Source organism: Bos grunniens, chromosome 3 (assembly GCF_055505025.1).
Source record: "Bos grunniens cultivar Pamir isolate PY7600 chromosome 3, Bosgru_T2T1.0, whole genome shotgun sequence".
NCBI classification, from domain to species: domain Eukaryota; kingdom Metazoa; phylum Chordata; class Mammalia; order Artiodactyla; family Bovidae; genus Bos; species Bos grunniens.
Window position 1 is genome coordinate 106,461,198 of NC_141167.1, and position 18,275 is coordinate 106,479,472.

General features: G+C 36.0%; 1 protein-coding gene across 20 annotated transcripts in view; it reads right to left on the reverse strand.

Moving 5' to 3' along the window:
* ASH1L (ASH1 like histone lysine methyltransferase) overlaps positions 1 to 18,275 on the reverse strand; it is a 207,762-nt gene that overhangs the window by 115,099 nt on the left and 74,388 nt on the right. For 19 of the 20 annotated variants that reach the window (XM_086393216.1, XM_086393204.1, XM_086393214.1 and 16 more), the window contains one exon: positions 9,895 to 9,996. Coding sequence is in view for 15 of the 20 variants with exons in the window: in XM_086393204.1 (XP_086249330.1) it covers positions 9,895 to 9,996 (102 nt within the window). In the remaining 5 variants the exon portion in view is untranslated. Of the gene's footprint in view, positions 1 to 9,894; positions 9,997 to 12,007; positions 12,155 to 18,275 lie in introns of all 20 variants that reach the window. The other variant, XR_015161110.1, reaches the window with a different exon arrangement.

Below are 18,275 nucleotides of genomic sequence, written 5' to 3' on the forward strand. Positions count from 1 at the left end.
TTTCTTCTTAAGGTAATTATTGCTATATATGTCCCTACTGGCATTTTCTTGATTGTTTTGAGTTTGTAGGCCTTTTCCTTCTCTTGTGTTTCCTGCCTAGAGAAACATTTGTTGTACAGCTGGTTTGGTGGTGCTAAATTCTCCTTACTTTTGTTTGTCTGTAAAGCTGTTGATTTCTCCATCAATTCTGAATGAGATCCAAGATCTTGGTTGTAGATTTTTCCTTTTCATTACTTTAAATATATCCTGCCATTCCCATCTGGCCTGTAGAGTTTCTGTTGAAAGACCAGCTATTAACTGTATGGGGTTTCCCCTGTATATTACTTGTTGCTTTTCCCTTGCTGCTTTTAACAGCTTTTCTTTGTGTTTAATTTTTGTTAGTTTGATTAATATGTGAAAGAATTGGTGCTTTTCTTTTTAAATGGATGTCAGATTTTGTCAAATGTTTTCTCTTTAGGTACTTAGAAAATTGTAATTTTCTCACTTACTGTTAATTTCATAAGGGATTTTCTAATGTTAATCCAATCCTGTGTTTCTGGAATAAACTCACGTGGACGTGGTATGCTAAGCATTCAACATATTGAATTCAATTTGATAACATTTTGTATCATTTGCATTCATGCATAGGAACAATACTACTCTGTGTTTTCTGGTAATGTGTGTGTTGCTTGGTTTCAGAATCAGGGTGATGGTGGCCTCATAAAATGCATTGGGAAAATGTTTCTACTTTCTGGAATAGTTTTTGTATAATTAGTATTCTTCTTTTCTTTGCATGTTCATGATTAAAACTATTTGGGTTTTGAATTTTCATTACAGAAAGGTTTTAAACTATAGGTGGAATTTATTAAATAGATATGAGGCTATTTAGGCTATTTGTTCTTGAGTTTGTAAATGTTTTTTCTCTTTTTATCAAATTTATTGGCAAAAAACTGCTCATTACGCTCCCTTATTAGCCTCCTGTGGTATGTAGTAATTGCAGTGATATCCTTTCATTCTTGATACTGTTAATTCAGTTTCTTTTTTCTTAATCCTTTTGGCTAGAGTTCACACCTTTAAAAAAATTTTCAGATAAGGAATACACCTTCAGACACAGAAGGGCATGCAGAACACCAGCTACAAGAGTACCTGACCAAAGGAAAAGAATATACAGAACCATGCAAAACTCAGTAGGAGGAAGAAGGAACTAGGGGAAAAAACAGGAATGTTAGTAGGACTGGAGGTCCCCTTGGTGTGTGGGGGAACTGAAGCAGGGGTCTGATCCCCACATTAGGGCAACTGTCTGAGTCAGAAGAGAAACATTTAAAGCTGGGAGTGGAACAGCTGATCTGTGGCTATTCTCATTCACACCTGTGGAATGAGACTCAGACAGTCCTTGCTGCAGCCATACATACCCTGGACAGGGAAGCAGGTCCCCTAGAAAGCGCAGCACCTGGGAGCTGGAGTTTAGGGATTGTGGAGCAATCCCAGGGTGAGGGCTGCTGTGAGTGAGGAGACTGTGGTGGGAAACGCCTGTGGAGGACAGCAGGCAGCCAAGGAAGCCAGGCGATACTGCTGAGTCATGTGTAGGGGGTGGAGCCATCACCACAGCCTCTCTCCTCACAGGCCAGCATGTGGAGATGGGAAGGAGGTTCAAAAGGGAGTGGATACGGGTACTCTTTCTACCCCCTTCTGATGCCTATGTCAGAAGCTTTCTCTATCTCCTTTATACTTTAGTAAAACTTTATTACACACACACACACAAAAAAGAATGTTTATAGAGAAAGGATGATACAAAAATATTGCAGACTTTTTGGATCCTTGAAGGCATTTAATGCATGCACTTCAACAAGAAATTAATTAAATGAACAACTCCAGCAACTCCTTAAAAGTGGAACTTAATCATGGAAACCATGCCTTAGGTATCATTTACCTTTGCTCTGTCTAAAATGTTTGTCTTGGCTAATCAGGTGTGCTCTGGGAATTCTGTGGGTGTTCTCCACCAATTCAATTGCCTTTCCTCTTCTCCCTTGCATCACCTCTGAGTGTTAGGCATTGTTGTTAATATGTAGCATGGAAACATATTGAGCTTCTGTTGATATTTTTTTTTCTATTACAACTCTTAAAAGCTTTGTTGTTAGTTTGAAAAGGAGTTTTACAACATATCAATGCAAACTTTTCTTTTAATATTCTAATAAAAACACCTTTGAGAGTTACCTCTTCTGAGATAATATAATTTACACTTGTACAAAATTCATTTTGCTCTAAATTAAGGTAAATAAATAATTTGTGCAATATGTCCCACTCTCTCTGTGTGGTCTAACATTTTCCAAAGTAAGCTGTTTGTACTATTTCTTTCTTACTTTATTGTCATTTAAAACAATAATAAATCAAAAAAAAAAAAAAGGGAGTGGATAGATGTATACCTTTTGGGCTTCCCTGGTGGCTCAGAGGTTAAAGTGTCTGCCTGGAATGCAGGAGACACGCGTTCGATCCCTGGGTTGGGAAGATCCCCTGGAGAAGGAAATGGTAACCCACTCCAGTATTCTTGCCTGGAGAATCCCATGGACGGAGGAGCCTGGTAGGCTACAGTCCATGGGGTCGCAAAGAGTCAGACATGACTGAGCGACTTCACTTTCACTTTCATGGCTAATTCACGTTGAGGTTTGACAGAAAACAACAAAATTCTGTAAAGCAATTATCCTTCAATAAAAAAATAAATTAAAAAAGAATTTTTTCAGTAAACCAGTATAAGCTTTCAGCAATTTTTCTATGCTATTTATTTTTACTCTTGTATTTGTCAAATTTTCTTCTGCCTAACTTGGGTTTAACTTGCTGTATAGTCTTTAGCTTCCTACAGGTGAGAGTTTGGGCTACTGACCTAGACCTTTATTATTTTATAATGTAACTCTATAAAGCTAAGAACACAGACTTAGCTATACCCTGTAAATTTTTATGTATTATCATTTTTATTCAATTTAAAAGATATTTCTGGACTTCCCTGGTGGTACAGTAGATAAGAATCTGCCTCTGAATGCAGGAGACATAGGTTTGATCCTTGGTCTGGAAAGATTCCACATGGCGAGGGGGTAACTAAGCCTATGAATCGAACTACTGAAATGTACCCACCTACAGCCTGTGCTCTACAACAACAGAAGTCACTGCCAAGAAAAGCTCACGCAGCACAGTGAAGAGTAGTCCCTGCTCACTAAAACTACAGAAACCTTTGTGCAGCAACAAAGACCAATCATAGTCAAACAAATAAACAAAACAAATAAAATATTTAAACAAATTAAAAAAAATTCTATCTGTGCTTTCCTCTTTGACTTATGCGGTATTTAGAAGTGTGTTGTTGGGCTTCCCTGGTGGCTCAGTGGTAAATAATCCACCTGGCAATGCAAGAGACATGGGTTTGATCTCCAGTCCAGGAAGATTCCACACAATGCAGAGTAACTAAGCCATGTGCCTCAAATACCGAGCTCATGAACCACAACTACTGAAGCCTGGGTCCTAGAATTCATTCTCCACAACAAGAGAAGCGATGAGAAACCTGTGCACTGCAACGAGAGAGTGGCCCCAGCTGACGCAACTACAGAAAAAGCTCACGAAGCAACAAAGACACAGCACAGTCATAAATACATACATAATTTTTTTAAAAAAAGAGATGTGTTGCTAAATTTTCACGTTTTGGGGGGGATGTCAAGATACCTTGTGTTACTTAGTAACACAAGTTATTTGTGTTACTGAATTCTAATTCAATTTCACTGCGTTCTTAAAATATATTCTATATGATTTCAATCTTTTAAAGTTTATTAAGAAGCTTTACAGCCCAGAATATGATAATAGCTTGGTATAATTTCACATGAATGTCAAAAGAATATGAGAACAGGGTGTTGTCTATTTACTTATTGACAATTCCTGGAATGCTTCGATTCTTTGGTAAAGCCATGTTTCCAACTAGCATGACTTTTCTGTGTGAAGAACATTTCTAGTACTGTAAACCTGCTGACAACAAATCTTTTAAGTTGTTTTTCTGATTATGTTTATTTTGCCTTCATCTGTGAAGGGTATTTTTCTGGTTCAAGAATTTTAAACTGATACTTTTTTTTTTCCCTGTCAGCATTTTAAAGACATCATTGCATTATCTTCCTGGTTAGGATTTGTGGAACTTCATGGACCTATGGGTTTACAACGTTCATTAAACTATTAATTAATTATGGAAGATTATTTTTCAAATGATTTTTATTCCTAACTCCCTCCTTGTAAGACTCAGATCCTATGTATGTTGGCCTTCCTCATATTGTACAAGTTAATAAAACCGCGTTCATTTTATATCAGTCTTCTTACCCCACATTTACACTTCATTTTTATTATTTAAAAAAAATTTTTGGCCGTGCTGGGTCTTTGTCATGGCATGTGGGCTTTCTCTAACTGCAATGCATGGGCTTAGTTGCCACAAGGCATGTGAAATCTTAGTTCCCCGACCAGGGATCCAATCTGCGTCCCCTGCATTGGGAGGGTGTGTTCTTAACTACTGGACAACAAGGGAAGTCCCTACACTTCATTTTAGATAGATTTTAATAGTACTGCTTCAAGTTCAAAGAATTTTTCTTCTGGAGTGTCTATCTACTGTTGTCCCATTCAGTGAAATTTTCATTTCAGATATTTATCATCTAAAGAAGTTAACCCTAGATTTTTAAAATAGTTTCCATATTCACTATTCACTATATTCATGTTTTCCTTTAAATCCTCAAAGATAGCTATTTTAATATATTTGTCTGTTAATTCCATCACATACTATTTCTGTGCCAGTTCCCACTATTATTCCATATTTCATTTAGTCATATTTTCTTGCTTCTTGGCATGTCTATTAATTTTTGATTGATGCCAAATGCTGTAATGATACATTGTTAAGTGTTTCAATTTTGCTGTCTTCCTTTTTAAAATGTTAAGTTGGACAAATTGAATATACATAGTTCTGGTTGATTCATCTGCCTTTCAATTCAAAGATAAAGGCTGGCATTCCTGTGTTGCTAGAGTAAATGCAAATACCAGGTAAACCAAGATCAAGGATACCTAATCAAAAAAGAAACTCAGCTTTACAAAGAAGAGAAATTAAATTTTCCTTTGGCTCTGCAAGGCAACTGGAGGCACTACCAATCTACAACAAAATTTTATTCATATTTTTCTTTGTCTCACAGGCAATATACATCTGCACAAGACACAGAAGGTGAGTGTGAGCTTGTGTTCAGGAACTCTTTCTTCTGCTTCACCCAAAGCTAAAACTGAAATAAGGATCCAGCTTCTGTGATAGATTTGTTTCTATCTGCTCTTGCACTGGAGTCACCATTAGGGTGTTACACATTCATGAAGGGAAATCTGATGGAAACCTCTGTCTGCTAGAGTCCTAGGCTTTGCGCTTTGTCTCTTATCAACTGAATGTGTTCCAATAAGCAGGCTCAATATCACTAGGACTCAAGCAGGTGTCAAAGACCTCTAATGCTATTTGTTTTTGTTGAATCAAGCTTTCTGGACATTTCTGGTTTTCTATTTACTTATTTCAAAATTCAGCAAGGTATTAAGAAATGTTTCCCACATTGTATTTAGTTTCAGGCATCAAGAAGATTGTTTACTCTGCACATCTAATCTACCACACTGGTGGAAATAAAGAGCTCTAATTTATTTCAGTGTAACCTGAATTCTAATAGTCTCCTTTCCTCACCTAAAGCCTCCAAACTGCTCTAACTTTACATCTGTTTTTCAAAAAATCCTTTCCCCAATCATTTTACACTTTCTGTCTACACCTTTCTTGACTTCCGTATAACATCTGACATTAAGAGGCTTCTATGACATGTACTCTTTACTTTTTATATTAAAAAAACTATTTAAAATTTTATGGCATTCACTGACATCTTTTAATCTACTTTCTTCTCAAATCTAATGTATCTTAAACCTCCAACTCTGTCATCTTTTCAAATTACACTTTCTCTCTGGGCAACCTCATTCACTGCCAGATTCAAGTTTATATACACACTGCTAGATCCGTATCTCTACCACAGGCATCATAAACTATAAACCACACCTTCCAAATGGCTAACATTTCTATTTCAATAACCCAAAGACAGTTTAATATATCCAAACCTAAAGCCATTATCTGCTGTCTCTACACATTTCTCAAGCAACAGTCCATTCTCCATACTGTAATGTTATGCATTTTTCTAAAATGCACATGTGGCACATTATATTATTATTCATAAATATCTGCTTGCTCCTCCCTTGGTAGGATTATACTTCCCATACTTCTTTGACATAAGACTTAATCATGTGACTTGCTTTGGCACTAAAATGTGAGAAGTAATGTATATTACCTCTGGACAGAACTTTTAAGAGCTATTTAGTGCATCACTATGGTCCTTCACTCTTTTTCATAAGACAAGTAACACTCCAGACAGATAGAAGCTGCTCCATCAGACTCGATACTAGAGAGAAGATAACATGGAGCAGAACCATCATGGTCAAACAGCATGAACAAAAAATGTCTTTGTTGTTTTAAGTCACTGAAATTCTGGGATTTTTTTTTTTTAGCACTGCAAAAGTTAGCTTATTCTGGTTGATATGATACATCAAATACTTTTCCTTGTTCAAAATCCTTTGATAGCTCCCAACTGCATCTATAATAAAATCTCAATTCTGTCAAATAAGAAAATACACCGTATCTAATAAAATCCATTATTACTTTCTCAACTTCATGTCCTTGTCCCACTCGTCTACTCAAATTATAGTAGCATATAGGTCACATTTTCAGTATGTCAGTGGTTAGTAGTTGAGTGCCTCTGTGTGTCATAACATTTTGTATACCGGCCTGTTATAAAATTTAACTTTTTAATTGGTGAATACGTCTGAATCCTTGAGGGCAGGAACCTTATTTTATTCATGCTTGTATCCCCAGTGCTCTGTACATATAGTAACCCTAAATAAGTATTATTTACTAAAATAAAACATTTTGGTGATTTTCTTCATAGGTGTGTCTCTTATTGAAATCTAACTCATTTTTTTCTTTGGGAGTTGGCAAACCTCTTCTTTAAAAAGATAGTAAATATTTTAAGACTTTTGAGGACACATACAATTTCTTGCACATATTATACTTTTTTTTTTCCCTTTAAGAAAATAAAAAAAATCCTTTAAAAATGTAAAATCAATTCTTAGCTTGAAGACTGAACAATAAAGATGCTTTGGACAACACTTAGTCCATAGGCTGTGGTTTGCTGAACCCTGATCTAGGCTGATACCATCAAAAGTAGTCACGCATTGTGAAAGAGTTTAAAAGTCTCCCCAAAGTAGTATAAACCACAAAGTACTATGAGACAAAACTATCATTGCTATTTCAACTCCACTGTATCTTTGGCACTATGGTACTAATAAAAATTTCAAATATGGTGAAGATAATAATCAAATAAAAATTAAATACCATATTGATATAATTTGACAGTGAGGCCTTATGCTGATGAAGAAATTAAATTTTCTGATGTTGGCGCTAGTGGTAAAGAATTCGCCTGCCAGTGCAGGAGACAGAGGAGATGCAGGTTCAATCCCTGGGTTGGGAAGATCCCTGGAGAAGGAAATGGCAACCCACTCCAGTATTCCTCCCTGGAGAGTCCCATGGACAGAAAAGCCTGGTGGGCTACAGTCCACAGGGTCATAAAGAGTTGGACACGACCATACACCACAATCAAAGGTCATTAAATGATCTGCTAAGCAAAACCACATGGACAGAAAGCTAAGAAATAATATGTCACTTCCTTGCTAAAACTTTCAAAGGCTTCTAAGTGTTATCAATAAGACTCTACATGACTGGTCCTCACATACCTTTCCAGCTTCATATTCAGCTGCTGTCTTTACTCCAACCACACTGGCTCCTTAATTTTTTAAAGTTACTGCTCTCCGCTTTACATATATAACTCCCATTGCTGGGAATGAAACTATCACTCCCCATTTTGCCTGATAATACTGATAAATTAAAAATGATTTCCTACTAATAGAGATGCAAATTTAGAGAATGGACTTGTGGACAGAGCGGGTGACAGAAAGTGGGACAAATTGAGAGAGTAGCATTGATGTATATATACTACCATGCGTAAAATCGTGGGAAGCTGCTGTATAGCACAGGGAGCTCAGCATGGTGCTCGAGATGACCTAAAGGGGAGGGATGGGGGATGGGTAGGAGGGAAGCTCAAGAGAGAGGGGATACGTGTATACTTACAGTTGATTCATGTCATTGTACAGCAGAAACTAACACAACATAGTAAGGCAATTATCCTCCGACTTATAAATTAATTAAAAAAAAAAACTCCATCATTTCCTACTCTCCAATCCTCTAAAAAGGTAGAAGACAATTATCATTCTCTATTTTTTTTTTTTGGTAAACACACGTACTATCAGTAAGAAGAAAACTGAGAGCACAATCTGTATATTGTATAAAGTATACAGATATGTTATACTGTATGAAGAGGTTAGTGTAGTGTTAGTTGCTCAGTCATGTCCGACTCTCTGAGATCCCACAGACTATAGCCTGCCAGGCCCCTCTGTCTGTGGAATTCTCCAGTCAAGAATACTGGAATGGGCTGCCATGCCCTTCTCCAGGGGATCTTCCTAACCCAGGGACTAAACTCAGGTCTCCCACATTACAGGCAGATTCTTCACTATCTGAGCCACTAGTGAAGCCCCATGAAGAGGTTATACATATTAAAATACATAAATGACAACTTTTAACAGTTGATTTGAAATAAACATTAATAGAGGTTCTTCTTACAACCTCAAATTGTTTCACAAATCTCAAAGATGTATAAATGCTACTGGAAACTATCACTGTACTAGACAACTTCATATATATCTAAGTCTTTATTAGATAGCTCCAATCTACAGTCCCCATTATATTACATACCCCATTATCTCAATTCAACTTTCAAAATCTCTATTTTTGTGTCTGCCTATCTTTGTAACTATTCATTTTGAATTATCCCTTTAAACTACATCAAAATCACTATACCTCTACAAACTTTCAGTTATAAGATAAATACTAAGGATGCAATATACAACATAAGTAAAATTAGCACTGCTGTATGTTATATATTAAAGTTGTTAAGACAGTAAATCCTAAGAGTTATCATCACAAGGAAAAAATGTGTCTCTTATTTTGTATCTGTATGAGATGATGGATGTTCACTAAACTTATTGTGGTGACTCTTTCATGATATAAGTAAGTAAAATCATTAGGCTGTACACTTTATACAGAGCATATTATATCTCAATAAAACTGGAAGAAAAAAATAAAATCACTGTATCTCATGGAGTATGCTTAATTGGTCATAAAAGGGGTAAAAGGGGACTACTGTTTTATTGTTTCAATGTGTGGGTGCTAAGTCGCTCAGCTGTATCTGACTCTTTGTGGTCCCATGGACTAGCCAGACAGGCTAATTTTTTAAACTTAGGCAAGAATACTGGACTGGGTAGCCATTCCCTTCTCAAAGGGATCTTCCCAACCAAAGGATCGAACACGGGTATCCTGCATTTGCAGGCGGATTCTTTACCATCTGAGCCACCAAAGAAGCCCTGTCTTTTCAATATACATTATTATTCTCATATTGCAGGACCATTTACTTGTTTTTTCTATAGTATTATACTCCAAGGCAATTTAAATTGTAGTCTATAGTGTAAATCTATTGTAAGGGAGTTCCCTGGTGGTCTAGCGGTTATGATTTGGCTTAGAGGTTCAATCCCTGGTCAGGAAACTGAGATCTCCCAAGCTACACAGCAAGGCGAGGCCAAAAAAGGAAAAATATATATATATATTTTCCAAATCTGTTCACAAGTAACAGATGGGAAATTATCTTAAGAGTCTATTAAAACAATAGCCCTTACCTGTTGAAGAAGTACTCTCAGATGAAGACCTCTTTCGTGCAGGGCTACAGTTTGTGCTCTCTGATGGTCGCTGGGAAGACTTATCTGAGGCTGGCTGGGAACCTGGAGAGACAGGAAAAGACAGAAATCATAGGAAAATCCAAGTCCAGAAATAATGTGAAACCATTCTGTGTTAGAACTGTAATATTTTAGCTGTTGCCACTGCAATTCTCTGTAATAATACGACTTTAAAGCTGACAGTAAGAGTACATTACTTGAAGGAGAAATCACACTGGATGTTGTGCACAGAATTTCACAGGTCTCATATACATAATTTACATTAACAGAGGAAAAACTAGTTATAGTGGAAGGATGAAAAAATATATAATTTAGTTTTTATGTATTACCACTATCAAACATATTATTAAGATATCTATTGATAAAAATCACTAGCAATAATCTGATCAACTCTGTTCCTGATTATTGATTCAAATTCATCATATAAACTGACAAAACTACAATGCAATTAATTAGGAACAACTGATGCGAGAAAAGCAGGTCCAACCTGAGCATTTTACTTAATAGAATCAGAGATGAAAATTAAAAGCTGAACCTCAAATCCACACACGCCACATAATCCAGAGAGATCATTCAGAGGGAATTTGTGATTATCTATGCAACAGACTAAACCTCCTTTATTACTTACACTTAAGGTCCCTTGGTTATACACATAAAAGTTCATGAAGATAAAGAAACTCCATTTCCTTCAAAGAAAAAAAAGGCTCATACTCTTCTCAAAAACCTCAAATAAATGCAGCATAATTTACAAAACTCTTACTCAAGAGAAAGTATGTCATTCAGGAAAGATTATTTTCCTGAGTAAAATATACTTGGTTCTGATACTGGACTTCTTATACCCTGAAAAAGCCACTTGTTGAGAATACATATTGAGCAACTATTTGTCAAAAAACTAGTAGCGGTCTGAAATGTTCACTTTTAACTTGAAAAAACAAAGTCTTACACATAACTGGAGGCTCAAAAGGTACAAGAAATTAAATATCTGAAGATGAGATTTTTTTTTAAAGATCTGTTTCTAAATCAGAGTTAACTCCTTACTGAAATGACTAAATGACTGACTGACAAACAGGACAACTTGAAAATAGAAGAATTCACTGGAGCTAAGTTTCTAATATTTCTGTTTCTGGAAGAAAAATAGTAAACCATGAACTTTGTTTTAATCACTCAGTGTCTTAAATCACATCACTATAAATATTCTTTCAAGCAGGCTTTTTTAGCATTGCTCTGGTGAGATATAAGATTATGTGTTGCCATTCAAGAATTACAAGTTACATTTGGGGGAAATTGATGTTACGATAGAATATCCCATTTTGGAAACACAGTGATGACTACTGTAAGCTATAATTAAGGAGCAAGACTATTTATTGTTGAATCTTAAAAACAGATACAAAGGGATTTTTAAAAACCAACAATACAATAAATCCCGCTACAATGTGGTTCAGATAAGATTTCCATTAAAGAGCTAAACTATCACAATAAAATATCTAAGAAGTAAAAGCCCAGGCATCAGTGAAGACATAAGTTTAAGCATTAATACTGAAAAATTCCTATGCTGGACAGGACAGATATATTTCCTACTCAGACACACAGCCAAGACAGAAGACAACAGTGGCCAAGAAGCTTGAGACATCACTGAACTCTCTTTATCATTATTCTCCTGATGAATGGGCAATCTTAGATTAAGCACTAGGGAAAGAAGGGATTGGAGAGCACTTTTTATCAAGTCTTCTCTCTGTTATAAACTTACATTTATTGAGTATAGTTTATATGTTTGGCACTATGCTAGACGTTGTGGAGGTGGGTGAGGGAGAGACAGTAAAAACAGTGTAATAGTTTCTGCCCTCAAGGAGCTTATTTAGGGTCTTGTATGTTATCATGTATTACACTTCAGGTGGCATTTGAGCCATCCATTCTTGAGCTCCGTCTTCAGTTTCTAGGCTATTTGGCCACGTTTCCCAAATTTCTTGGTCATCTTCAAGAAAGTCTTGATGAAGGCTTCAACTATACCTTTGATTATCAGGATATCCTGAGAATCACCCTGCCTGGCCTCACCCACCTCAGGGTAAAAGAGGGTACAGGCACTTTCTTCAAAGCTCCTTCTTTTGGTGGCATCTGGAGCTGCAGAGGAGGCAGTGGGAGGTGGAATGGGGGTCAGATCCCCGGAGACCGTTATTGGCAGCTTTGTACAGCAATTCCTGAGAAACTGAAACAATTGAGAGAGAGATGGCTTAGCTCACTTAGCTTCGGAGCCATTTTTCATTTCCTGAAAGTAATGGAGGCCAGCAGCCTATTCTTAGGATGTAATAGGAAACGAATAAAACTTCATTCAGGAAGATCCTCATTTTTTATTTTAAAAAGTCTGAATTCCCTGTTCATACACAGTAGAGCTGTTCTTCACAATTTTTCATATCTAAGGGGGAATAAAGTTGTATCCCTGAAGATACAGATCTCTAGGGCTTGATAATTAGCTGATCTAGACCTTTATTTCACTTAAAAACATTGCTTACAGGAGGAGTAAGAGGAGGAGGGTGAGGATACCTGAGGGAAAAAAACATTAACTAACGATGTAAAGCAATCAAGTTTAAGACTAGAAAATGATGATATAAACTTATACGAAAGAGCTAAATAACCTGTTAAAGACTTTCAAAAGCATGTTAAAACTGGCCTAATAACAGAAATCATAAAACATGTTCTCTAATACTACCAGAAACACAATGTTTTATAAGTGCCATTATGCAACTGGGTGGATAGGGGAGAACAAGACAATGCCCAGAGAATGAGTATGCTCATTTCAAGAGACCAACATACTTCCGCTTCAGAATGCAATGCAGAGTGGAGTGTAGCAGTGTTAAGCACATGAACTATAGAGCGCAGTATCCTGAGTTTGACTCCTGGCACTGCTATGAATTGAAAAATAAGTTCTAGGCAAGTAAACATACTGGAATGTGCACTTAATAAAGCATTTTTAACTGACATGGTTGTTTTGAGTTCCAAAATGACATAATGTAAAAAACTCAGAAGGCTTTGACAGATTTTTTTTTTTGACATTTGTTTTTTTATTTATTTTTATTTTATTTTTTAACTTTACAATAACAGATGTTATATTAATTGGCTCCTTAGATTTATCATAGAACTTTTAGACTCTAAATACTTAATAATGTCATTGATATGCATAGACAAACACTCAATATTAAAATTAAAGAGGGACAGAGCCTTGCATCCAATTAGGAACCAGAACTATTCGAGAATGTCAAGCATCTATCTTAAACATAAAGAAGTACTAGTAAAATAAGTACTTCTAATTAAGAAGTACTATTAAGATAGGTAACTCCAGGGCTGGTAGGTAACCATAAGGTTGGAAAAAGCTCCTCTGAAGTGTATCTCCTAATTCACTGACTCTTCATCACAGCTTCTCCAGGTTTGGGATTATATCAATAAAATACGATGTACTCAAAGGATGAGTCAGAACCAGAAAGTGTTTGGTTCTCTGTTCAGCTCTGTACCAGTGGAGAAAGTAGTTTTCTGCTTCTGTTGTTTGGCTCTTTGGTTCTTCTAAATCATGGCTGATTCCTTAAAGGAGTTATTGCCCTGTTATCATCTCCATCCTGTGATGAATATTTGTTCATGTGTCATCAGTGGTCATTTTATGATGAGATGAGATTGGGCACATTCAGGGTGGTATGGCCGTACCATCAGCGGTCATTTTAGATCTGCCTGGAGGGATAAGTGAAGACTCTCCACTCCTCACAAGACAGGAGGTATGTTTGTATTCCAATTCATGAAAATCTGATACTTCCTCAAAGAATACACATGGGGAACACATATACTTCTAAATATCGGAGAATTCTCATGGAAATGAGTTCTCATTTTTCATTACTTCAGAAGCAGAGAATATTAATGGGAACTCCTCAATTCACTATTTGGTAGAAACCCTACTGAGTGTCTCATCACTCAGATAACAGCTTCAGAAATATATTTAGGAATTCTATACATATAAATGAAGGAAAGAGAAATTAAAGATAAATCACAAAAGTAGTATGTAAATGGAACTGGAATTTAACATAAATGTAAGGTAAAAACTACAAGTAAATTATTTTCCTTCATTGAGACATTCATGTAAAAAAGAAGGTGGACTACTAACTAAGGAGGGAAACTGAAGAGAGACAATACTATTAATTGGGATAATAATAAGAAATTAAGAATTAAAAAAACCCTTGGAAATGTGAGGGAGCCTTGCAAGTGGTTTTGACTGTGGAATCTCTGGGTTTTTATTTGACCATTATTGGATGAACTTTTAAAGACAGAGACAGGTTTGGGGGAAACATCTGTGCCAAATTAGACAAAAAAGGAAAAGAGATGGTACTTTTATAGCAAAGTCATAAGATGAAACCATGGATAAGAATGTTGAAACTTAAGAAAGCAAAAAGAACATACCTACATTTAAAAGGGATTAAGAACCTGGAAATCTTTATATTATACACAAAAACATGCGGAAACCAAAAAGCTGTTCTCAAGTTGACTGGTCACAAGAGATCTTGACTGATGTCTACAGAGGACAAACTGAAACAAATCTAAGATAAAAAAGAAATAACTACATTTACGGATGCCTGGGTGTGAGGACAGAGTCATACAGACAAAGATATCTGCATAAATAGAAAAAATTCCTACTGGTAACAGTGTGCAGGAGAGGTGGAAGGCATCACAGAACACTGGAATAAAGTGTCAATGTAATTACTTCACTGAAGCCTTGAGTGTCCTAGGCTAAAAACCAAGGAACTTCCAAATGTAAGCTGGCAAAAGAACACAGTGAATGAAACTGAGCTGGTTGGATAAAACAGGCATTTCTTTAGTCTAAATCTACTATTAAAACTTTAACAACAACACAGTATGAGTTTTGGTTATACTCTGCTGAGAGTTCAGCACTATAATCCCCAGTAACTAGAGGATGGTTTAAATGAGCTGTTTCGGGTTTCTAATGCTATACGTATGTTTGGGTCAACTATGGAAAAACAGATTAACCATGCTAGACTCGGACACTGTGCAGTAATCAGTTCATAGATACTATAAATTTATTTTTAAATAACACATTTAAAAGTAATTTCTAAAATTTAAATTGCTCCTTCCCACCAAAACTTAAGCATGTCCCCAAATTCTAAGAAATTCCTCTTCTTCTATTATTTATAAGTCAAGACTACTGGTTATGTTTGTTAAATGGGACTGAATCAAAACTGGTTATAACTAAAATGGATGCCATAGGAGAAGAATATGAACATAAAATATCAACGATGTGGAAATCTCTGATCAAGTCTTCTTGTTTCCAGATTCAAGTTGTGAATCCTTTGCTATGGTTCACAGACCATAAGAATCCCGGAAGCTTCTTCTGAATGAGCTGAATGCTGAGATAAAAACTGGTTCCACAATAAAAACAGCTGTTTCCAATTGTGGGAAATTTATTTACTGAAAGCAATGCATTTCATCTGACTCACCAATTAAACGCAGTACAAGAATGATTCAGAGTCTGTGCTGGTGGATTTTTATGCTAAAAGTCCATGTTTTTCTCCCTCCAATTAGGTTATTTCTCAGTGCCCAAATCAGATAATTCACTGAAATGGAATTCCTCTGGAAATTCCCAGAACTGTACTAATCACCACAATAAATTTTCTGATTTCACTGCCACATGTTCACACTTCACTTATGAGCGTATCTTATATATCACCCCAGAGAAATTGTCAGAAATCAGAAAATTCTGATCAACGTCACATTCAGTTAAAAAGAAAATAAGACTCAATATACTGTGCTTCAACCATTATGCTTCTACTATAGTAAATAAGCTTTTTCCAAACAAAAAGATTTGAAAAGACCCTGATGTTGGGAAGGATTGAAGGCAGGAGGAGAAGGGGACAACAGAGGATGAGATGGTTAGATGGCATCACCGACTCAATGGACACGAGTTTGAATAAACTCCAAGAGTCGGTGATGGACAGGGAGGCCTGGCGTGCTATGGTTCATGGGGTCACAGAGTCGGACACGACTGAGTGAACTGAACTGAACTGAATAGGTTGCAGGTTCTAGCACGGGAAGTTAGCTATGAATTGAAAATGCTGAAAACCATTGATTGTGTCTGACACTCCAGTCAGAAACTTCCTCACCAGTCCTATTTCATGTCTACTTAACAAAGATACTTAAATAAACAGAATTAGTTATCAAGAACTGGGTGAAACCAGAAACCTGGCCACATTTAAGAGTATAACTTTACTACAAGTTTATTTGCATCAAGCTGATTTTAGACTTTTAATATATAACAGTGTATTAATAGAACAGTATGAAAATTAAAAAATAAGCTATCATTTATAAAACAACTAGTTTTCTTTTCAAAGTTTTCTGAGATATGTTTAGTTCAAAACTGCTGAAGTGATTAAATCTGTTTGATTCCCTACAATGAAAACAAGGAGAGAAAGGTTAAATGCCTTGTTCTAGACTGTGTATCTATCATTTCTGCCTGTGCCCTGATCTGATTTATTCAACATAAATGATCAAATATGCCTGTTTTATTTTAACTAACCCTTATGATAAATCTACTCAACACAAATAGTAAAGAATATTTTTTATTTTTGCCTTAATCAGTTAGAGATTGGTTTCATTTGACAATCAGTACTTAAAAAAAAAAAAAAACTAAACTGATTGTTTGGAATAAATTTAAGCTTACAGAAAAGTTATAAAGTCAGTTATCATATGTCTTTTACACTCAACTTTCCTTAATGTTTTACTTAACTATGGCATATTTGTCAAAACTATGAAATTGACATTGGCATAATTTTTCCACTCATGTTCTTTTCATGTTCCAGATTTTAATCTGGATATCACTGTATTTAGTATCAAGTCTCCTTAATTTTCTCTGATCTGTGACGGCTGCCTCAATCTTTCCTTGTTTTTCCAGGTCTTTGATATTCTTCAGAAGTACTGGCCAAGTATTTTGTACAAGGTCCTCCATTCCTGCCCCTGCTCCTGTTTTTTTGAAGTTTTCGTATGTTTACACTGGGATTAAGGGTTTTTGTACAGAGTAACACAGAAATGAAGTTCCCTTCTATCACAGTATATCAGAGGATACATATTACCATCATGATTTATCATTGATGAAATTACACTTTCACTCGGTTTAAAGTGCTCTCTGCTAGGGGTCTTCACTGTAAAGTTACTACTTTCCCCTTTCCATAATCTGTTCTTGGGAATTAAGTCACTAAGTTCAGTCCATATTCAGGAGTTAATTTTCACCTTCTTGAGGGAATAGTCTACATACATTATTTGGAATACTTCTGTAATGATGATCCACTCCAGTATTCTTGCTTGGAAAATCCCATGTACAGAGGAGCTTGGATGGGCTACAGTCCCTGGGGTCCCAAAGAGTCGGACACGACTGAGCAAATTCACTTTCACCTTCTATTTATTTACTTAATCATTTGTATCAGCACAGACTCATGAACATTTACCTTAATCTTAGGTTATAATTGCATAATGTCATTATTTAGTTGCTTAAACTGTTCCAGCTTTGGGCACTGGACAGCTGTTTCAGGATAATAATGTCCCAAAGCTAACTGACCATTTCGGAATACATGGTAGATAGTTTTTGGACATTTTAACAGGAAAGCAATTTATGTATAATGAATCTATCTCCAAGTTATGTATGGAAAAATTATCAACTGACGACTGAGAAGATCAATTTAATATAACATGCAGTTTAGTTATGCTCTTTTTATACTTTAAGAAGGAAAACTATTTGACAGAGACAATTTCAGATCGAGAAGACGCAGTTATTTCCTTCAGAGAATACAAAATTATAAGGAAAGAGTAAATAATAAACCAATCAGGATTGCTACAATGTTTAAAGCTATAAGAATTTTAACTGCCCACATTTCCCTATTATTTCCCATTCATTCCTTAACCTCCAGAAATCTAACAATTGCCACTATGGAAATTGCTCTTAGATTACAGAAGATAATCTGCTAAAGCAAACTGTCTTTCAGTCTTTATCTAAATGATCAGCATCTGACACTCCTGAGTACAAAACTCCCTTAGGAAACCCAGCGTGTTCACCCTAAACATTATCATTCCTGCTCTTAATTCCTTTAAACAACCACTGATCTAAAACTTTACCTTCAGGTTTGATTTCTCTTTTGAGCTACAGATTCGTATATCCACTAAACAGCATGAAAGTCAAATCCATTTTCCATCTCCAGTCTCCTTTTGCATACCACCTTTTATTTAATTAGGCTTCCCTGGTGGCTCAGATGGTAAGGAATCTGCCTGTAACACAGGAAACCCAGGGG